This window comes from Lissotriton vulgaris, chromosome 8 (genome assembly GCF_964263255.1).
Source record: "Lissotriton vulgaris chromosome 8, aLisVul1.2, whole genome shotgun sequence".
Lineage (NCBI taxonomy): Eukaryota > Metazoa > Chordata > Amphibia > Caudata > Salamandridae > Lissotriton > Lissotriton vulgaris.
This window is the reverse complement of record NC_141696.1, coordinates 206,564,106-206,587,422: the sequence shown is the minus strand read 5'-3', so window position 1 is coordinate 206,587,422 and position 23,317 is coordinate 206,564,106. Positions and strand designations below refer to the sequence as shown.

At 45.1% G+C, this 23,317-nt stretch overlaps 1 protein-coding gene across 1 annotated transcript in view; it reads right to left on the bottom strand.

Annotated features, from left to right (window-relative positions):
- Nucleotides 1-5,102: 5,102 nt before the first annotated feature.
- LOC147696878 (N-acetylated-alpha-linked acidic dipeptidase 2-like) overlaps nucleotides 5,103-23,317 on the bottom strand; it is a 476,544-nt gene continuing 458,329 nt past the window's right edge. Inside the window, exon 20 of the mRNA XM_086933986.1 lies at nucleotides 5,103-5,705. Within this exon, the coding sequence (XP_086790112.1) occupies nucleotides 5,516-5,705 (190 nt within the window). The 3' untranslated portion in view covers nucleotides 5,103-5,515. The remainder of the gene's footprint in view (nucleotides 5,706-23,317) is intronic.

The following is a 23,317-nucleotide window of genomic DNA, read 5'->3' as shown; positions in this document are numbered from 1 at the left end:
TATTTAATTCTACCACCTTCTCCAAATCTGATGTGATTATAATTCCAAGGTATATTCCCGACTCAACCACCCGCCGATCCTGACATATTGTTTTATCATTTTTAATTATTTGAGTCTTGTTGGTATTTAGGGAGTACCCTGATACTTTTCCAAATTTCTTGGCCTCCAATTCCACCTCCCTAATAGCCTCTGTGGGTGTTGATGTTATAACAGCCATGTCATTGGCATATGCAAGTATCTTACAATCCCCTCTATATGTACTTATAGGAATTATATTCTCGTTCAATTCCATCCTGCGGATCAGTGGATCCAGGTACATAGCGAAGAGCCTCGGGGAGCACGGGCAACCCTGTCTAGTTCCCCTATTGATTTGTATTGTTTTTGTTAATCCTGAATTTATCCTTACAACAGCCATCGGGTCCCTATATATCACTTTTATTGCATTAACAAACCTCGCCCCAAATCCTGCCCTACTTAATACACTCCATAGATAGTCCCAGGAGACCCGATCAAATGCCTTCTCAGCATCTAAAAGTAGTGCCGCAATCGGGTCTCCTGCGACTTCCATTTTATCGAAAAGGGTTATAAGTTTCCGTGTATGGTGGGTAGTTCCGCGCCCTGGTATGAACCCATGTTGGTTATTGGTGATTAGTGGTGTTATAATACTTGCGAATCTTGTTGCTAAAACCTTTGAAGAAATCATTGTATCAGTGTTCATAAAAGTTATTGGTCTATATGACCCAGGTTCCGTGGATTTGTTTCCTTTCTTCAGGATAACTACAATTTCTGCAGCTGACCATGAGGCTGGTATCGATACCCCCATCTGAGCCTGCTGCATAGTAACCACTATGTCCTTCCCCAGCACTTTCCAGAAAACCGTATAGAACTCTAGCGGTAACTTATCCGGTCCGGCTGCTTTCTCGGAGGGGAGATTTGAGAGGGCCATTTCAACCTCTTGTAAATCAAGTGGAGTATCTAATCTCCTCCTTTCTTGATCTTCCAGTTCCACCCTTGGAGTATCATTCAAGTATGCTGTTATTTCCCCTATATCCTTCCCTTGCTGCTCTTCGTACAGTTTCGTATAAAATTGTCTAAAAACTTCTCTAATCTCCTGGGTATCTGTCACCACATTCCCGGAACTATCTTTAATCGCTTTTATCTCCCCTAGCACTGTTTTTTGCCTTGCTCGGACTGCTAACGTTCGTCCTACTCGTTCGCTTACCTCATGGCACTTCTCCCTGTTTGACACATATATTTTTGCCGCCTTAAGTGCAATATATTCCTCTGCCTCCATTCTTATCTTAGCTAGTTTAACCCCTTTGAAGCTAATGACGAGCTGGGCTCGTCATGGCGCTTACCTGCCGTGCGCTCATGACAAGGCCAGCTCGTCATGAAATAATGTAGTACAATCATCTGCAGCGCAGGACGGGAAAACCCACAGCAGCAAAGGTGTTAATTATGGCAAGCTCCACCGAATTATCAGGTGGTATAGTTACTGCCCTTGCTGCATTCGCTGCACATTCACTCAACTCTTCCTCAGCTAAAAATATCTTTTTTCTTAAAGTTTGATTTTTGTGTTGTTCCTGCTTCCTTTTATTTACACTATAACTTAGGGTCTCCCCCCGCACTCCAGCCTTAAAACTATCCCAAACCATACCTTCGACTGTAGTGCCCCTATTTATTGCCAGATATTCTTCAATCCAGCACATCATATGCTGAATATACATCTCGTCTTGTAAGAGTGCTCTCTCAAAAGTCCATACTATGTCCCCTCTTGAGGTTGCTGTCCCTGTTATGGTTATAATTAGGGGATTATGGTCAGCCAATAAACGTGGCAGCCTTTCAATCTGTAAGTTTGAGATATAAGTACTACTAGCCAGAAAATAGTCCAATCTTGTACTCACCCTGTGAGGTGCAGAGTAGTATGTATATCCCACCTCTCCTGACTTTAGGACGTCCCAAATATCTAATAAACCATTATTCCTTGCCAGAGACCAGACTGCTCGGAAAACTATTTTTTTCCTTCCTTGGTATCTTACAGACGGTCCTAAGCCTAATCCCAGCGCCCCACCTCCATTGATAATAAAGTCTCCACCAAGCACAACACGGGGTGCCCAGGTAGCCAATTCTACATCTAACTGCTCAAAAATTTCTGGGTCAACCCCTGTAGAGCCATAAATAGAACCAAAAGTTATCCATTCCCCGCCCACTAAACATTCTATCAAGGCCCATCTCCCCCAAACATCTTCCAGTTTCTTCCTGGTGGTGACGCCCCTCTGTCTTGATAGTATTGCAACTCCCCTATTCCTAGACGCCTGTCTTGAGAAGGGTAAAACAGCAAACCCCAATTGCTCCAACAACTGTACTTCAGATGCCTGGATATGTGTTTCTTGTAGGAGCAAAAAATCCAATCTCAAACTTCTTATTAAAATAGATACTTTCTGTCTCTTTTGTCTATCATTTAGACCACACACGTTCCATGTCATTATCTGGAAAGCCATCAGGGAGGATCAAGTGTTTGGTCAGATCTTATTTTACCCCTCACATCAAACATTATATTAGACAAACATAAATTCCACTTGTGTTTAATATTCGACGTCTTCTGATTTCTCTTTTTTGTCCCCCTGTAGTAACTTGTTACATTGTGCCCCACACCCCCCTCACACACCCTCCCCCTCCCCTGTGTTCCCACCTCGACAATCCCGCCCTCCCTACTGGCAAATAGGTCCGCAGGACCTATGTGTGACAGCTGTGACCATGTGGGAGTCTCGTGCCCTCCCCCTCCCCTACCGTGATGCCTACCATAACACACCGAAAACACACCAAGCCCCTAAAACATGCACATCCCTCAAGTTATTGTTGATCTATATTCCCTTCCTTTCATTTCCTATCACATAACATCTAGATCTACATCTAGTTCTTTTTACCTTCTTGTGATGCCAGAGCCACTGTACGCTCCTTATCAGCATGTGACATATTCTCTTTTAACCATGTCAAAAATTCTTGGGCTTTGATCTCAGAGTAAAAGATCTTAAACTGGCCATCCCTTACCACTTTCAACCGACTGGGGAACATTAAATATGCCTCAAACCCTATCCTTTGAAATGGTGAGATCAGCTCACGCATTCTCCATCTCCTTTCCACTGTCGTGTGGCAAAAGTCTGGCCTTGCAAAAAATTCCACCTCCTTATACCTACATTTAGCCTGCGGTTTTGCCTTTGCCATAATCTCCTCTCTCAAAAGATAGTTGCCTACATATAGAAGAATTGCTCTAGGCTTAGCTGACCGGTTTCCCTTACTCTGTGCAAATGGGAATCTGTGCGCCCGTTGTATTTCTACTTCCCAATTCCAACCTGTCATCTCCGGGAACGCACCTTTAAATAATTCAATAACAAATGCCCGCACATCCTGCCCCTCCTTCCCCTCTGCCACACCCAAGAGTCTAACATTGTTCCTTCGTTGTCTATTTTCGAAGTCTTCCAACTTCCATAAGACATCCGATGTTGTTTTTTCTTGTTCTTGTTTAAACTCCTGCCATTTCCGAAATTCGTCCTCCAAGTTACCAGTTCGCTCCTCAACTTCTGTAACCCTTCCCACCAAGTCCGCATATAATTTATTCACTTTACGGAGAGAGCCTTGTATCTTTTTATTTTCTTGTCTTGCTCTGAGACTCTCCACTCTCGCCTCCACCTGAATCTGCTTTAGCATTGAATACATCATATCAAACCCCGGAGACGGTTGTCCATGACTCTGCCTCTGTACCTGGTCTTCCAGAGGGGGAGCCTCTGCCCCCTCTTGATACAGCTGCGATGTTGCAGAGTAATCCCAGCCCAGTCTTTTTATCACCTCTGTGTCCAGAGGACTTGTATCCATTCTTTTTTTGCTTCGTCGCTTTTTTGTTAGATTTTTTTACTTTCTGCAAGAGGGTGATCTTTGGATGGTATCCTCTCCTGTACCTGAGGTGTCATATGAATTTGAGACTAACCCAGATGCTTTTAAGTCATTTTCCGTGTCTGAGGGGCTCGATGCAGATATAGAGACAGTTCCTCCCCCCGTATCCCCTTCATCCTCCTCACCCTTCATTCACAGAGTAGAAACAGTCAAAATTTCAAGTAAGCATTTAAATTGACTGCATTTACCAGGATGCAAAGGGGCGAACTGTGCTGGGAGGTGAAGCAGTGTGCTCCCATCCCCCTTCTGTTTAAAAAGGCTCCCTTGAGCCACTGGGCTGAGGAGCTCTTGGAGATGCACCTGTGCGCCAGGGAGAGGTACAGAGACCTGAGAGGATTGTGGCAGCTTTCTCAGCAAACCCCAGAAGAATTTTGTTTTATCTCTACTGATGAAGGATATAATCCAGAAACACATGTGTCTACAGATTAACAGCATTAACCTGCACCAACTTTGGTGAAACACGCTGCAAAATTTCAAGTAAGCATTTAAATTGAACTGCATTTACCAGGATGCAAAGGGGCGAACTGTGCTTGGAGGTGAAGCAGTGTGGTCCCATCCGACGACTTTAAGATAGAGGTGTAGCGAGGAGTAATAGATGTATTTTGCCTTGTTTCCTCTTTCTAAGTCTGGAGTTTTCTGCAGCACACATACAAAGAGGAAAATGGCTCTACGGATTGTTTTTGTGAGGGAAGGTGTTCTTTCATACACAAAAATATTCGTGCCTACAACTCAGGCACCCTTGCACCATGGTGGAAGGGTGCCTGCATTGGGGCTAGGCAGCACACAGTGCGCCAGTGTAGGGAGAGAGCAGGAATGCACTATATCTTGATGGATATGGTGCATTCCTGCCTTTTCCATTTGACGCAGTGCAGGATGTTGATTTGCTGCATTCCGCTGCATCAAATAATGATAAATCTTAGCACTAGTCCGTGCAGTCAAAGGTCGTGTTTTATAGAAAATCTCTTTAATAAACTATGAACAAGTGTTATTCTTGTAATAACCACATTTCTACAAAATAATAACATAAATATAAAACCACTCCATGAATAAGAAAGGTGCAAGGTGCGCGTCAGCCCCAGGTTTTAACAAAGAGCCTACTAGGCCCTGAGAGAGTCGAACATTGAAAAATTAGCAAAAATACAAACAAATGATTGCCACTTCAGTCATTACTGATGACTTTTTTATTAACCAGATAAAATACCTTCAACTTAAGCACACAAGAAACTAATTACATGTCAGCTTACAGAGATGCTAAATATACATTACTTATTTATCCAAGTTGCGTCAACGGAATCGGTTTTTATACCATAATCTGTATATATTTTTCTAAAATTATTTTTTACACAAAAGAATCACTTTTTTTTAAAAACAGTAAAAGAAGCAAGAGATGAAAGCAAAGAGTCTCATAATTTTGAGTCCGGGAGACATGAAAGCACCGGTTTAGGGATTTGTCCAAACTCAACTAAATGGTCAGTCACAAGTGTTCACACAATTTTTGGTCCTGGTGATTTGAATGGATTCTCAAGTATTGGGTAATCTGTGTTGTTTCCAACACAGCATTGTCCTACGCCACTTCCTCCAAGGTTCCTGCAGCCGCCTGCACAGTGAATGCTGCAACAGAAATCTGCTGCCTTACTTCTTCCCAGGCTTTGGATTGATCAGCTTTGTTCTCAATATCAAACATGGCGTCGTAGATCCCAGGGAACGACTCTCCTGCATACTTATTTTGACTACTGGGTGCGAAAATGATGTGCCTGTACATGCAAAAAAGAAAGCATAAACAGATTGTTACAACTGCATAATTAGGATTAGGATTTTGACAAAAATTTCCAATAATATTCAATGATCATATTAGCTTTAGTAGACGTTTAAGCTCTCGGGAGAGTTTGACCGACCGAGTACAATGTATCCGGATGATTACAGATACGATTTGGTTGGACTTCCATGGACTTCAATGGGAGCCTACGTTCCAGCAGAATGCATAGCCTCCGGTTGAAGAAAGGGGTGGCTGGGGAAAATTGGGAAGCCTGTGGAGGGCACCCACTGGTGCCTGCCACACTGTGCATGGCTGGTAAGGGGGAACCCATGGGTACCCCCACAGGCCTGATTGGGAAGGCTTCAGATGCAGGGGGCTTGCTATGGGCCCCCAAAGTCTTATTCCAGTTGCTGATTCAAGTTGGACGTCATGATTCGGAAAGGGTGTCTGAATCTAGCAGCATACTCAATCATTCGGAAACGCGGCCCATAGAGATGTACGATTCTACTCCGTACAGCTCGGTCATTCCAAAAGCCAACGGGTTCAGATTGGGATATTCCTAACGCCTAACTTGTATTGTACTCAGGTGGTTGGAAACCTTTCTGATTTGGTCGGAAAGACACTGTTCCGATCCGATTCGGACGGAGCAAATGCCGTTAGGAGGTCTTTCTAACCACATTGGAATCAGGCCCTAAATGTCTTTAACCAATCTGAGGATATTTTTATTCATGCACTGATGAATCTGCAAAGCCCATCCGTTTCAAAGGAGTTCACTTTCTATGATTGAATATCTATTTCTGTTGCTATGTAAACCTTTCGGATTCTTTAATTACGTGAGAAAAGTACCAATTACTGGGTGAAGTATATCACCAAATTCGATAAAAACTGATATATGCCATGTGTCTTGGGTTATCAACACTGCCAGCATATGCTGGGTGTCATTACTTGTCTTTTGGTCTTGCTGAAACTCTATATGTGATGAAAATTATTTGAGTGGATTTTAGCCTAAAGAGACCATGTGATGAATTTTTTCAAGCTAAATCTGTTTTTTTGTTGTTTTTACAGTTGAAGTGCAATTGAGATACTAGGGGGAACGCGTCACTCATCCTTTGTCTGCATTATTCCTTGCACTACTTGGGAAAATCAGACCTAAAGTTCTATGCACAAGAATTCTATTTGATGTGATAATGGTTGATGATGTCGTATGAAATACCTCTAATTGTTTTTCCAGTGTTTTACAATTTATTTGTTTGTAGCAGGGGAACACCGGACATGGGGATTCGACCCCAAAGATAACTCATGAATATGAAATAAAAGGGCCTGATGTATTTTAAGGTTAAAAGCCATTTTTGGTGCTGTATTTGCAGGTGGTATATTTATTGCCCATGGCTTTTGTCCAGAATAAGTGATTTATGCCCACATGCATCATTGAGAATTGCATTCGCAAACGGTGCGAATCGCAATTTTCGGCCGTTTGCGAATGCAATTCTCAAATTTGGGATGCATCATGCTTTTCGCAATTTTAGGAATTGCAACCATGTTGCGATTTCTAAAAATGCTATTGCATTTAAGAAATCGCAATTTGAGATTTCTTAAATGCAATGCATGAACATTTTTAATTTGCGAATTCGCAAATAGGAAGAGGTAAATTAGCATGAAGTTGACCTTCATGCTAATTTGCGAAAACTTTCAAAAATGCACAAAAATGCATTTTTGAAAGTTTCATGTTACACACACACATGTGCTTGGGACATGTGTGTGTGAAACTTGCACTTAAAGTTACATTTCAGGGGTGCAGGGGGGGTTCCTTTAGGACCCCCCTCTGCACCCTTGAAAATGTATTCACAAATTGCGGTTCGCAAAATGCTAATCGCAATTTGTGGATGCCTTCCCATTCATTCCTATGGGCCTCTTGGCCCATAGAAATCAATGGGAAGGGATTCCTTAATTGCCATTCGTAAATTGTGAATCACAATTAAGGAATTTTTAGAAATCGCAAATAAAAATGCGATATTTTGATGCATAGCAATTTGCGATTTCTTAATTGCGATTCCTCATTTTTCGCAATTAAGAAATCGCAAATGCTAACTTTGATGCATGTGGCCGATAGTCTTGTTTTACCGTTTTGCCTGGTGTACCTATCTGCTGTTGGCCACAGAGGGTAATTTCAGTTGATTTTGTACATTCTTACAGTTGCCCTTCTGGGTGGGGGCGGGGTCTTAAGTGTCCGGGTGGGGCTAAGTTTCATCCCAGATGATCTGCTTTTTTGGGCATTTTCTAACCTGCATGTGGCTGATAGTTTTTAGGGTGTTCTGCAACAAACAACAAATTCATGGCAGGAATATTCTAATGAATCCCAGCTACTGGTGATTTCACAGCAACACATCCCAGTCCAATGTTTTTTGCAAACTGTGCCATTCCAGACAGGGGCCAGCCTTATTCAAACCAGCCTTGGTCTTGCTCCAGTAAGAACAGTCCAGCACAAACTGCCAGGCTAGGTCACACCAAAAAGGGAAAATAAGCATTTCCAGGCCAGTGTTGTATTACTAAGGTGTCTTACTCAGTAAGGTATAGCTTTATACTTGTGGTGCTGTGAGCCAGGGATTGCATTTAGGGCATCTACTGGAACCAGCTACAAAGTTATAGAAGAAATGTATGAATTAATCTCACCCATTAGCAATCACTCGAGCCACACCAGGGTACAGAGCCACGTTCCCTTTATTCTCTATACCACATTACTTGTCACATGCTTGTACGCCATTTAGTCAAATAAGTACGTGTCTGTGTGTGTTTGTGTGATTGGTGATTAATGCATGTTTATACCCTTTTAAAAGACTTCTGCAGGAAGTATCAGGGATACAAGACAAATATCTTTGCTGATTTTATTATAAATGTTCTCCAATTGCTTGGGGTCTTATAGTAAGTAGTCTGTGGGACACTGATATTATTTTATTTTTAGCTCGTTTTGCTAGTCTACCTGTTGCTGGTTTTTCACCGTTGCAGCTTTAGGAGTTTGTGAACGCCTGTGAAAAACAGATTTTAGTCTTGGCATTAATGGATTTTTCACAGTCTCATATTAGGGGTGTCAGGGAAAATCAGATTTCTTGCCAAAAGCAGGGTAATTTTGTGCAATTTTAGTCCAGATGTTTGGTGGTGATGCCACAGATAATATTTTTTAAGAATTTTGTTTTGCTATCTTATTATCTATGTTGCTGCCCTAGAAGCCTCCAGGGGGATTGTCCGGCCCCTTATTTTACACTTATTTCCATAATTTACTCCACTACATTTTACTCTGGTCGTGTGTGTGATGCCTTATGTGCTGTGTAGTGCGTTGTGTGCAGGTCTATCTGATGCTCTTCTTGGAGCCATACGGGGCCCGACTGATCCCTAAATATTATCACAGATTTTTTTCCCATGCCCTCTCCCAAATATGTTGTATATCAATCTGCTGCCCGTGGCATTTTGTGTTTTGTTAATGCCACGTTTTTATTTTTGCAGAATTCTGTGTCATTTTTTAAGTCCTCCTGTTGCTCTTTCAATGTCTATGTGGAAGGCCCTTCCTGTTCTTGTGCTACAGGAAATACATGTATTTGTCAGTGCCCACATGATTCAATTAGGTTCCTAACTTAATACCTTTGTATTTATTACTGGTTTATCTTATCTCTTTGCAGTATGCCTCTGTGAATGTGGAGGGAGGTAGGTCAGACTCACTGGTTTCAAACAATCACACCAGATTTATGAAGACTCCTGTGATATCAGGTTTTCAAGAAGGGTTTGTACCTAGTTAATACACTTTTTATAGTTGTCAGTTATTGCACAACTAAGTACAATAGCCAAGTCTGACAGTCTGCCCAACTATCTCACCATGCCTACAGGTAGGTGACAGTCTAGTCATTCTCTCTTCATGAATTTCCTGACTCCAGATCTCTCACCTAACCAAGAAGAACTGAAGATGGCACTGAGGAGATCAGTATCTGCCAAGAGTGTGGCCTGTGATAAATCCAACACCTATGCAACGAGCACCATTGTGCAGTGTAGCATCAAAGCCCCTATCTTACTGGCAGAAGTATGCAAAACAGCATACTCTGTCACACCCACTTCTGGACCGCAAGATGTTTGGAAGTGGTCCTGGATCTTATCTGCCATCACCACAATAATTGATTCATCAGAGAAAAGTCCCTTTCCCTCAGTGCTGAGCTGGCAGCAGTCATGACAGAGTGAGGCAGAATTGTTCTAGCAAACAGAACAGGAACCTGATGAGGTAGGAGCAGTACTCGATCATAATTTTCTTTAACATCTCCTTTTCCATGAAAATAAACTTCTCCAGGCCCCCATTCAGACGAGGGAGGCAACAAGTGGACCCCAAATGCCGCCATTGAAAACACATCTAGAAACTTGACAGAAGTCAAGCTAGAAGTGGTCATTGCGAAGAGGATGGTCATGTCATTGTTCAAGTACAGAGTGGCTCTGAGGAGGTCGACTTCTATTGAAACTGCTACGATACCACCAACTGCCCCATCTTCTTCAAAGCAATAATTCCAACAGCAACCCCCACCTCAGCCCCAGCCCACCCTAAGCCAACGGATTCCAGCTGTACAACAGGTACTATGTTTAGCATTTAAAACACACCGTATATCCAGTTTGGAATTTTTTCACAAGTAGGAATGAGGAACATTTTGCAGGCTGTACACATTGCCTTATTGAAGTGGGTAGTGGGGAGATGAGCAGACATTTTGGCACTAGGGGCCCATTTGAGAAACAAAAATGCAATTAAATGTGCAGAGCATCTAAGAAAGATTGATCCAGTATCCGAAGTAGTCCAAGGTGATGGTGATGACAATGGCACAGACGATGGTGGTACATGAGTCCACCTAGGTCATCACAAACATGACAGATATCCCCTTCACCATATTGCAAGTGCCATTGGCTATGATGTACTTGTAATACAGTGGACTGTATATGCATCACGTTTGTGACTGAGTAACCTGTCCACCAAACTCTAATTCAGGCCTTCTAATGCACCACAGCACTCTGGGTCATGTTTAAGGGGGTTAATAAGAGGGCATCTACAACCAGTACTGCTTTTTAAGAAGTCCATCACCATGCAGCATAACACATACAGCTATCACGGTCCAATTAGTATTCATTGCTTCAGTCGATGAATGGCTTTAACCCAGCAGTGCCAGGACTGAATTAATTGCCATGACAAAAACAATAATGTTATCTCTGCCATGTCAGGTGCAGATACTTCTGTGGGCTCCATTTTGCTCATTGCATCAGCCTGACCGTGCATGTCTTCCTCATAAAAGAAAAACCAGACCATGACATAGTGATTTTCCGTCGCAGAAATTGCACACATTTCAGACATTTGTTTAAAGTCTAGAATCAGCTGACAGCCTGTAAGTGACCTTTACATGCTCTCATGCAGGGGATATCAACCCCTTGTAACTCCTCATTCTAAGGCTTTCAAAGGTTGCCTGTGCAGCACAAGCATCTCAGTGAGAGGTGGAGAGGTGTGGTGCAGCGGCCAGGGTAGCTGACTTCGGAGCACAGGGCTCACGGTTTGATCCCCGGCTCCAGCAGCAGCTCAGCTCAGCACCATGTGACTCTGTCTCTCACTTCATTTCCACATCGGCCCCCAACACCTTGAGACCAGTAAGGGTGAGTAGTTTGAGCTTTACAAATACAGATTTAGTGACTGTCATGCAAAAAAAAGACAACACATCTGCCAATGTGAAGGCACTGATAGTTGGTCAATGGAGGCTTATGCAGTACATCAACATGCTTACAACCTTAGAGGCTTTGATACTGAAGTCAGAACAGTAAACCAGGCAGTACAGTCAGTGAAGCCTTCCCATAGCTGAACTTGCTGCAGGACGAGTAGCATAAGGTGTAATGCATGCTTCTAGATCACCAGGATAATTATGCTGTTGGTTTTGTGGTCTGCTTGCTCCTTGATCTAGAGGCAAGTAGGCTACAGCGAGGGATATCCCAATACCAGGAAAACCTTTGTGCCGCTATTCTGGATCTGCAATGCAAACATTTGCTATATACATTATTTTAATTTTCAGCACAGAAAGCCTTCAAGTATAGCATTTCTTGTGTAAAGAGAGTGTGTGAACAAAACAAGAGCCTGCAGCATATGCCAAAGAAGAAATGAAGCACCTTTTCACCAAGCTCTGCAGAGCACAGTAGTGTCGGACATGGGGTACACTGACGTAGACAGAATTACATCTTGAGGTCGATTCTCAGTCTGCACAAGCAAACTCCAAGTCTAATTGTTTACCCAGTCACCCTTCCATTGGACCTTCTTGACTAAAAGCTTTTTTTCTAGGCTTTATTCATTCTCCTTGCGCTCAGTTACGAATCATTGGCATTTATTAATATTTTTCCGCTCTTGCAATTCTCGTCCTGATGGCGACCCTCCAAAAGAATACAGGTTGAAACGTTACCAGTATTAACAATTGGAGCGCTAAAAATATTGGTTGATCGTATTGAACTACAGTGTGATGTAGATAATTGCCTTGGTTCTCAGAATCTTCATGGATGGTCCAATGTTTTGTTCTGTATATACAGTTTGTTTCAATCCTATGTTGTGTCTTTCACTGTGTGATCACCTGAACTCTGAGCAATGTTTTTTTTGCTAATCAACTTAATTGATTTTGCTTGAAGTGAAACGCAAGAAAGAGAAAAACAAGAAACAAATGACACGAAATCACAGTACAGCATATGAGATTGCATCATGACATATGGATTACTGCACACAGTGCAGGCAGAGCAAGGTGAAATAAACATTACCTCCCCTCCCTGCGGTGCAGAGAGGGGGACCCCAGAGTTAGAGGAAGTGATCAGTCTAGTACCCCCAACCATTTGCCCCAGATCTTGCGATGTCGGGCAAGGCAGCCCCTGCCTTTGTACAGTGTGAGTTCCTGTGTAGCGCACCAGTCTAGTCCCCGGCGCCATTTGGCTATGGAGGGTGAGGTTCTTCCATGCGGCTACTATGTAACGTTTAGCTACTAGGACTGTTACTAAGAATGTCATGTCGGCCCTGGACCCATCTAACCCGTCGATAATGCCCAATAGTATGTGTAGGGGATTGTGAGGGACATGCCATGTGAAAGAAGTCCGTGGGGTCTGTGCTGCACCGCGGACACTTTGGAAGCATGCCTGATGTATGGAGGCGGTTAGGGGTGAAATAGGAGGTGTGTAGGTAGTAGAGCTGGACTAGGCAAAGCCTAACCGAAGCAGTGATGGTTCAGTGCGCCATCAGGGCATCCCCTCCAGTCTGCCTCTTCTAGTGGGCCCACCCATGTCTCCCACCTAAGTTTTAAGTAATCAAGGGATGTCAAACCATTATTTGTTAGTGATCGGTATAGGCGGGAGACCCCTTCCCGCACCAAGGTTGCCCATCATAACCTGAGCCTCAAGGGGGCTGTGTTCTGGTAGCGAAGTGCCAGTTGTTATATGGGAGTCTAGGGCATGACGGCAGGGCCGGACTGGGAACTGAAAGCAGCCCTGGCAAATTTTGCCAGACCAGCCCCCACCCAGTGCGTAGCGAGCGAGCAAGCCCAACCGCTACTAAGGGGGTCGGGGGGGGTCTTCCCCCCAAGAAAGATTTGGAAAAAGACAGACCAAAATGGTGAATTTTACAGCACATTTTTCATTACATATTCAATTGTATCAACTTTCAAAGCACAGTAAATAGTAGATGATGACCTTAAAGAGCACCAGGTTACCCACCCAGTCATATGTCCCCATTGACATTCTTTACAGGTTCATGTTAGCAAGGCCAGTCCAGTTTTGTTTTTCAATTAGAATTCTGGGACTTGTATTCTTATTTAATCTAGTATACAACTAGAACTACAAGGCCCAGAATTTTAAGAAAAAGGTGCGACTAGTCTATTTAGTCAGGCACTGACCTGTGAAACTTACTTGGTAGCAATTAACTTGATGCATAATAGCAGGAATGAGTGAGAGATGAAATGCATAACATTTACAATATTGGATTGAGAACGTCATATTAGGATCCACCTAGCTACAACAGATGAGTGATAAATGACAGCCTCGATAGCAATAGTCCTGGTACATCTCTGTATAATCCCCCAGATTAGGCGAACACCCAGCAGGCATGTACTGTGTACATGCCAGCCTTGGCAAATAATCTTGATCTCAACCAGCAGTGATGACAAGTGATCCAAAGGAGTGCACCAGTTACAGGCAACCAGAGGAGATTTGTCTAGGCTCCATGCAGGAGAAAGAAGAATGTACAGCATAGACATGAGCTTGATATAAGAAGGTAGATTCACCTAGCATCAACAGAGGAGCAATCCAACGCATAAAAGGGTTGAAGGGGTTATAGGCAGCCAGCATATATACACTCTGCATCCACCCAAGAACGACAGGGGGCGGCTTGATGCTTGCACCAGATACAGGTTGTCATTGTAAATTTAATGCATTACTAAAATGACCCTCCTTTTCCCAAGTGTCCAACAATATAATACACTCTGTGGTAGGGTATCCATTTTCAGGTGGGTTAAATGTGCAGTAAGTACTCAATTGCAGACTGTAGTCTGATACTTATATTCATTATAGTGATGTTGTAGCTGGCAGCATAGGAAGGTAGCTTTAATCACAAAAACGGCTCATATTTCTTGGGAAAACACATCTACAACACTGTCTTTACCAACCAAAGGCTTTACAGTGAAGCCTTTACTACACATGCGTTTATCATGCATCTGCCTTTACCACACATGATAATTATAAGTAAATTAAGTACGTTTATAAGAGAGTAAGGATAGCTTTAGGGGTGGGTAGTGGTAAATTGAGTTAAGGGTAATTTTAGGGTTTAGAAGTGGGTAGTGCTAAAGGGATGTAAGCAGTTTTGTGTGTCGTAGTCTTAGTTTGCTTCTATCAAATGAATGAGATAAACAACGAATAGCAATGATTTGTGACTTTAAAGTGTGGGATTGGAAGCAATGTCTGGTTACAAGGAGGGAAGTTGTCACCATACACAGACAACAGCTTCTGATTTCTTCATATTTCCATGGGAGAAAGCTTCCTAAACGGAATGGGGCCTAGAGAGAACTTCTGGAATTGGGACTCAAATCTTCAACTGTCAGGGTTACAATCCTCATGTCCTTTGCACAGGAGTTTGAGGACACAATATTACGTGAAAATGTTAAAACCGCATTTTTACCATCTCAGACTACTGAGTAAAAGGAGCAAGAGTAGGTTAACATAACAGAAATCTACACATTAACCATGGACTATCTCAGAAGAACTCCTATCCTATGAAATTCAAGATGCCATTGAAATCATCACCACAAGCACCAGGCCTGCACCTGGCTCACAGGTCAGCCTACATCACCTTTAGGGTGTTTGCCTCTTTCACAAGAGTTGGTTGCCACTTACTGCAGGAGATTAAACTCTATGCCACTAAGTAGGAGCTACACTCCTTCTTTGAGACTCGAACAATCACCCCAAACATACAATTACCCATGAATGGCAACCACTGATACCCCATTAATGATCTGTGCATTTCACCAATGAAAGTTCAAAGGAGTTGGTTAGAATTGGTCTGTTCTACTTATCACGGTGTGTCAAACTTTTCATTGATAAACTCCAATTTTCTTTTTGGAATTTAAATTGTGAGTGTGGTGTCCCAGAGCACCTACGTTCTGCATAGGTCTACTTTGATTATAGCTTTCAATGGAATGATCAAGGGGGTAATGCAGCCCCCTGTAGCCCATGTGGTACATATGAGCCCCCGACCTTTCAGGGGACCCTATTCATCACTAATAAAATTAATCTCTGTGAGATATGAGAGGGTCAGGGGTCCCTCTTCACATTCTGCATGGGGGCCTCATCATTTCATGTTACACCACTGGGAATGATCTGTCTCCATTAGGGTCCAGGTGATCCTACAACACCAGTCTGCTAATCTCACTGCAGCCTTAAAAAGGTGCACTGTGTTCCCACATCACAAGACCTCCAATAGTTGAGGAAGAAATTACAGTGTTTGCCTGTAATATGAATCTCGAAGAAAAAAAACGTTAAAAGCCTCACTTCGAATAGTCTACATCTCCGCAATCTGCCAGTGTATTACAGGTCCTAGTGCAATGAAGAAAATAGGCCCCCTATTTAAACTGTGAAATACGGCAGTAATCAGGGTTCTGTGGCTCCTTCTTTCCCTGGAACCGGTGCCTATGCACCAGCTGCACCCTGGTGTCTCTGGTCTTCTGCTTCCCAGGGTACATGTCCTATCTCTCCTCACACCAACATCTCTAACACTCTCCCAAAATATCCAATCTCTGTAAAACAGAACAAAGCCTCACAGTCTATATCCTCAGCTCAAAATTCAACCATTTAGAGGTGTTACATCTGACACATAGGTTTGCTGTATTGCCTGTTTTACGCATGCCTCGCTGGCAGAACAATTTGTAAAATCACCCAAGGCCGATATTGTTTCCCCTTTCACACTTAAAACAGCAAAAAAATAAGAAAATGCACTTCTAAATGTGTTCACAGTTGCACATTTATTTGCGAATGATAATTGAAGTTAACAAAATCAGAAAAGGAATTGGTTTAAATGAAAACAAATATCTTTAACATTAGGTTTTATTGCTGGGTCGTGTTCGAGCCTTTGCAGAACCTAAAAAATATGAATAAGCAGTTTTTTTTCTGTGGAAATGTGTCAGCCTACCCAACTCACCCCCATGTAGCGACCCCCCCCCCCCCCCACACACACACACCAGTGTGTACCTCCTTTGATCTCTAAAATCTAACGCAAAGCACGATCTGATCAGGGGCAACAGGATGGCGTTCCAAACAGCAGTAAAACATATTTCTGCGGCTGACATTGAGCATATGGAAATCTAAATTACCCCATCCGTGCCCCGAAGAGAGGAACAGATTTACTCCCCTCTCCATGCCCCTAATGAACCTGCATTCGTAAGAGGAGACAAAGACCACCTTTCTAAAAGGAGATGCCTGATTGGGTCTCCTTTGAGACCCAAAGCCTGGCCTGGCCCAATCACGCAACTCTATTAAGCAGGGACTGGAAAACACCGCAAGGACACAGGAGATATTAACTGGTGTATTTTGTATTAGCATTTCTACCGTGACTTGGGACGGCCAAGGGTCATGTTTGGGTGGGCCTGGCCCACCCGCTAGAACCGGGCCTGATGAGACGTGGGAATGGGAAATCAATCACGGGCGGCAGCACAAAGTTAGCCATGACATTCACCCCTCGAGGCCCTCCTCCTGGATTCCGGGTTGCATGCATGTCAGGCCTGCCTGATGCATCATGCATGTAGCATGTTTCGACCTCGGAGGGGTGATGGCTCATGGATGGCTATTACATGGAGGATCGATCGGGCCGGGGTCCGGGATGGCCGTCGAGTCAACAATCAGAGGAGGGCAGACATAGTCTAGTAGGCTAAGCGCTGTGTATAACTGGTAAACAGGCATGTAGTATGCAAGCATGCTGTTGCAGAGGTGCAAATGAGAACACAGTCTAAAATTCTTTGCATGCATTATGAGGCACCCAAATGGAATAGTCGTATTTACAGTACAGTTACTGAAGTCTGGTAATGTTAGCATACACACTATAGCAGGCTTGAATAGGCACATTTTGCTACAACTTTCTGCATGTGTTTGTTAGTCGATACACTCAGGGCCGGCGCTAGGCATGGGCAGCGTGGGCAGCGGCCCAGGGCCTCGCAGCCAGGGGGCCTCGCGCTTTCAAATGCTTCAGAGTTTGGAGGCCCAGGGGGCCCAGGAGGCCCAAGGGATGTAATCAATATCTGCCTGCCTTGGCCTAATCGCCGCATCTGCATGAGGATAGCAGCGATTAGACAGGTCATTCAAGAGCCCTCACCTGTGAAGTGCGCCCTGCCCCTGGTTGAATAAGAAGCAGGATAACCTGCAGGGCGCTAAAAGAAAGAAAGAATGACGGCGCCTCACACTGAAAACAGCTCAGCTCATCCAGGACTAGGGAAAGGGAGCATAGAGTAAATGAAAGGGGTGCGAAATACGGAATCAAGTGAGAGGGGGCGGGGGGAGCAGATAGGTGTGATAGCAGCCAGACAAGAGGTGCAGGAAGAGTAGCACAATCAGAATGTAAAATTGGCTGGACTAGGGCTTTCAGTGTGCTAGGTCCCTCGAGTCTTTACCTGGTGGTAAATTAAAATCGACATTGAAACAGGCCCCTACCGGACCCTATATTCATGTCCTTTACTTTACCTACAAAAACAATGATCCTGTATCAGCACAATAATTGTATAACAGGGTGGCCGGGTTGGACATTAGGGCAATCAGGCAGTGTCTAATGGTCCAATCTGCCAGGTTAGTATTTGACCTGTTTTTTGGGCTGTTTGTTTGCCTGCTTTATGGTCAGATGAACATGTTTTTAATGTTGATTCTCATGATATTAAAACAAACATTGCCTGCAGCAAAATCAAATTATGCAATCTCTCATACCTTACAAAAAACGTAAACAGCATGTCTTTACAAGTTAAAAACTGCCCTAATTTTGACACTTTTCTAGCTAACTAATTCACTAATGGGGGCCACTTTTATTTCGGTGCTGGGCCTATTTCCTGACCCTATGAGCAGGCGCGGTTCGTCCATTGGGGCGTGGGGGCGTAGCCCCCCTGCCCAACGCCGCCCGCAGCTCCCTCATGACAATCATGTCAATGAATCAACATGACGTCAGACCGCCGGGTGGGCGTCATGTTGATTCATTGACATGATAATGCACAGACGGCAACACAAGTACGCATGCGTGGGGACGGAGGGGGAATTTTTACCCGTGCCCACGCATGCGCACTTGTGTTTTGGCGGCGTTGCGCATGCCCTTCAGGAGCCCTAATGGGCGTGCTGCGGGCGAGAGGGTACCTGTGCCCCTGGCGCCAGGATTGGCCAGGGGCGCTGTGAGCCTGTGACGTGTGCGGGACCGGCAGCAAAGTAAGAGTGTGTTTTTCGGTGTTTAGCTTGCACAAATGACTTGCGATAGTTCAGTGTGTTAAAGCATCTGCTGCAGAAATGTGTAAATACATGAATGATGGATGGATGCAGGGTGGGTGGATGGATGCATGAATGATGGATGCAGGATGGGTGGGTGGATGGGTGGATGCATGAATGAATGATGTATGGATACAGGATGGATGGGTGGATGCATGCATGATGGGTGGATGCATGATGGATGGATGGGTGGATGGATGGATGGATGGATGGGTGGGTGCATGAATGAATGATGTATGGATGCAGGATGGGTGGGTGGATGGATGGGTGGATGCATGAATGATGTATGGATGGATGCATGCATGATGGGTGGATGCATGATGGATGGATGGGTGCATGAATGAATGATGTATGGATGCAGGATGGTTGGGTGGATGGATGGATGGATGCATGAATGATGTATGGATGGATGCATGCATGATGGGTGGATGCATGATGGATGGATGGGTGGATGTATGATGGATGGATGGGTGGGTGGGTGAATGGATGGATGCATGAATGATGTATGGATGGATGCTTGCATGATGGGTGGATGCATGATGGATGGATGGATGGATGGGTGGATGGATGGGTGGGTGGGTGCATGAATGAATGAATGATGTATGGATGCAAGATGGGTGGGTGGATGGATGGGTGGATGCATGAATGATGTATGGATGGATGGATGCATGCATGATGGATTAATGCATGATGGATGGGTGGGTGGATGGATGGGTGGGTGCATGAATGATGTGTGGATGCAGGATGGTTGGGTGGATGGATGGGTGGATGCATGAATGATGTATGGATGCATGCATGCATGATGGGCGGATGCATGATGGATGGATGGGTGGATGCATGAATGATGTATGCAGGGTGGGTGGGTGGATGGATGGGTGGATGCATGAATGATGTATGGATGGATGCAAGGTGGTTCGGGCTCGATCGCTGCGGTGCAATATGCAAATTAGTTTACGCCACACCACTTTCAAATATCACCAGCCGCCCCTGCCTATGAGGTCACTTCCTGTCAGGTTAAATCTTATGCAAATTATAGGGGCCTCGCATGTTCCTATTCTGCCCGGGGCCCCACAAATCCTAGGACCGGCCCTGGATACACTCTGCAGCAGCAATCCTAGAAACGATGCCAAAGACGCACTAGAGTGTGGCCTAGACTAAGGCTGAACCTGAGGCCAGCCACCACCCTCGCTCCGGAACAAACAAAAGCCACTGCGCTGTCGGGCCGGGGCCTAGGCCCTTGCCCCTTCCTTAGGCCCCGTTTGCTTTTAATTGTGGCCCGGTTGCGACGTTCACAGACACAGTGCCACCACCCATTAATCCGATCAGCAGGTGGATTAGGACAGGATTGCATGCACTTTTAAAGTCGTTAATACATTAGACAGGCTCACCTGCGGGCTGCAGTCAGGAATTAAATTATGGGGTGCGTGCCTCTTTTTCCCAGGCTCTGTCTCTGGCTGGCCTCTGAGATGCCTGCCTCGACCTCACCTCAAAGTCACACGCAGTTTTCTCCCCATACGCATGTGCATCATTCACCACCAGCCAGCAGACCCCACCCTAACTAAGGCTGAACCAACTATAAAACTGTGGCGCGCAGAGGTTGTGACGTCTGCGGACATTTGCACGCTGCGCGCGTCTACGTAACCGACGTCATCATCATGGTCAGGTGGTTTCCAATAAATGATAATGACGACGGCCTGATCATTCATAGTAGCCTGCCTGCTGCCTTAAATAAATGAAATTGAAATCGGCGGACACAAACGGAGCACCAGCATGAGATTTGTTATGCTCAGACAGGCAGGAAGCCTGGTTGTGCTTATGTAAGTTTTGGTCTGACTCCCGGTCGGACCAAATTGGCCCCAGCAAAACAGAACCGGCCCCCTGTTACAAATCCGGCCCGCACCCCATCCAGCCTACCGGGGGATTGCCCGGTGCCCAGAATGACCAGTCCGGCCCTGCATGATGGACTTGTAGGTATCGATAGAACTGGGACGGTGAAGGGCATGTCGGGATTGTAGGTCTGCAAAGGAGCCAATATGATTGCTGACCCATAAGTCCCCTAGCTGATAAATGACAATAAGCTCCCAGTTTCTAAAGCCTGCCAGGTTTGCCACCACCCACAACCATGTACTCTGCCAGAGCGGTGTGTGTTGGGACAGTTTATTCTGCAAGTGAGATTGGTGTAGGGCAGCGCGCCAGGCCAACAAGACCACTAGGGTTGCTGTGGGGAGGTCCTTAGGAATGGGGGATCCATATAGCATGGCCTGAACATGGGGAAGACCCAGGTCGCTGAGTTCAGCTCTGTAGGCCCGTCCTGCCCAACCCCCAGTGAACCAGTCATGGACCACCAGGAGACGGGTCGCTAGGTAATATTGGTAGAGGTGTGTGAGCCCCATACCCCCATCAAAGGGTGGAATCTGGCAGAGCCGAAGGGCCATACGAGGCCTGCGGAACCAGGAGAATTTGGAGAATGTGAATAAACCGGAGAAGGATCATCATTTTGAATAGGGCTATACGCCCTAGTGGGTTGAGTGGTAGGTTACCCCATTTTCGGAGGTCTTGTTTGGTTTTGGAGATGGGGGGGGGGGGGGGGAGGGAGGGTCAGGTTAAGGGCCCAGGCCAGGTCCTGTAGCAAAGTGATCCATATTTCTAAGTATTTGAAAGTTTGTCGACAGATAGGAATGGCGGACTGCCAGTCGAAGCAATCCCTGGAGATGTGCAAGGGAACTAATGTGGACTTGGCTGCGTTGAGACGGAGATCAGAGATCCGCTCGAAGGAGTGTAAGATTTGAAGGCATCAGGAGCCAGAGCGGGCCGGCCCTGCCAGGAACAGCAGGACATCGTCTGGGTAAGGCGAGATTTTGTCCTCTGGAGATCCTCCCGAATGCCAGCCCCGGACCCAGGTGTCGGAGCAAATGAGATGGGTGAGGGGCTCCATGGCTAGGGCGAAGAGGAGGGATGAAAGGGGGCATCCCTGTCTCATCTGCCTGCCTATAGGTAAGGTATCAGAAAGGATGCCGTTGACCTGCACCCGCGCCGCGTGTTTGGAGTACAGGATGCAGACCATATGACGAAACTTGGGGCCTAGGCCCAAGACTTGCAGGATATCTTCGAGGTATGCATAGTCCAGCGAGTCAAAGGCTTTCTCAAAGTCGACTAGGAGAAGCGCTAGGTAGGGGTCAATTCCTGATGGTGAGCCAAAGTCACGTGGAGACGCTGCAGTGTCTGGTGCCACGTGCCGGAATGAACCCACATTGTTCAGGGTGGACCAATTTTGCAAGATACGGTTTGAGTCGTTGAGCGAGGGCTGTGGCAAACATCTACATCTCCGTGTTGTTCAGGGAGATGGGGCAGTAATCAGTGCATATCGAGGAAGGGGGTTGTGTTTTAGGGATGAGGACTATGGTGGCTGTATCCGTTTTCAGAGGGAAGGAGCCTTTGTTGATGGCTTCCTTGTAGAGGGCGACTAGGTGGGGAGTGAGTATGTCCCTGTAAGCGGAATAATACTCTTGTGGGTAGCCGTCCAGGCCCGGTGTCCTGCCACCTGCAACTAGTGAGGTGGCTCCCTGTACGTCATCAGCGGAGAGTGGGTACTCCAGTCTAGCCGCCTCGGCTGCAGACAGCTCAGGGATGTGAAGGTCCTCTCGGGCGAGCATCTCCGCCAGGGAGGAATTGGGTTTCCGGGTGGAGTAAAGTTCCGAGTAGTAGCACGTAAAGGTTTGGGCGATCGCTTGGGGAGAGCGCGAATGTTCCCCGTTGGGTCCCGGATCTCTGGAATTATCTGGGTTGCCAGGGGGTACACTGACCAAATTATTAATGAAGTAAATTACATTCCCAATAAGTGTTCAATTAGAGGTAGCCAGATTTTGAAACATTTTGCGTTGATTGTTCGGGTCATACATGATTTTTCCTTAGCTACCCCATTCCAGAGTTTCATATATCATCTATTTAACATGGGTGGGTCTGTCATTTTCCAGTCCGTTGCTATTAGATGCCATAAACAGGTAGTGCACAAGTGTCCTTTTTCATTTGTCCATATCTCGAGGTTTACAATCTCTCAGTCCCAAGATAAGAATCTCTGGTGGATCTGATATCGGGAACCAATAACACGTTTGATTCGAGAGAGGGTTCCCTTCCAGCAGTTTCGTAATTTACTGCAGGACCAACGATTGTGTTGGGTAGGTTCTTCCTCCTCACCACATTTATAGACACATCACCTGCATTTTCGGTTAGATCTATATACATCGTTGAGGAGTAAGGTACCAGCGGTACATCAGTTTATATCTCTGTTCTCTGTGTAGGACATTTTTATGTTCTGTGGTTATGTCTTCCCACAGTTTTTCCATTCTCTATCTAATATATATCTTCCCATTTTGTCTAAAATGCTTTTTTATATATATCGGCCACCAGGACCCACTTTGTTGCATTTCTGGAATGTGAACACATGTGTAATACATATTTTGTCATCCTCAGGGTTATAGAATTAATTTAAAAAATGCAAGCCATTATTCAGAATCGTTTCATCTGTGAAAAATGTATACATTTTATTTCAGTGAAGAACTTATTTTTTAACTGGAGGACTGTTAATAC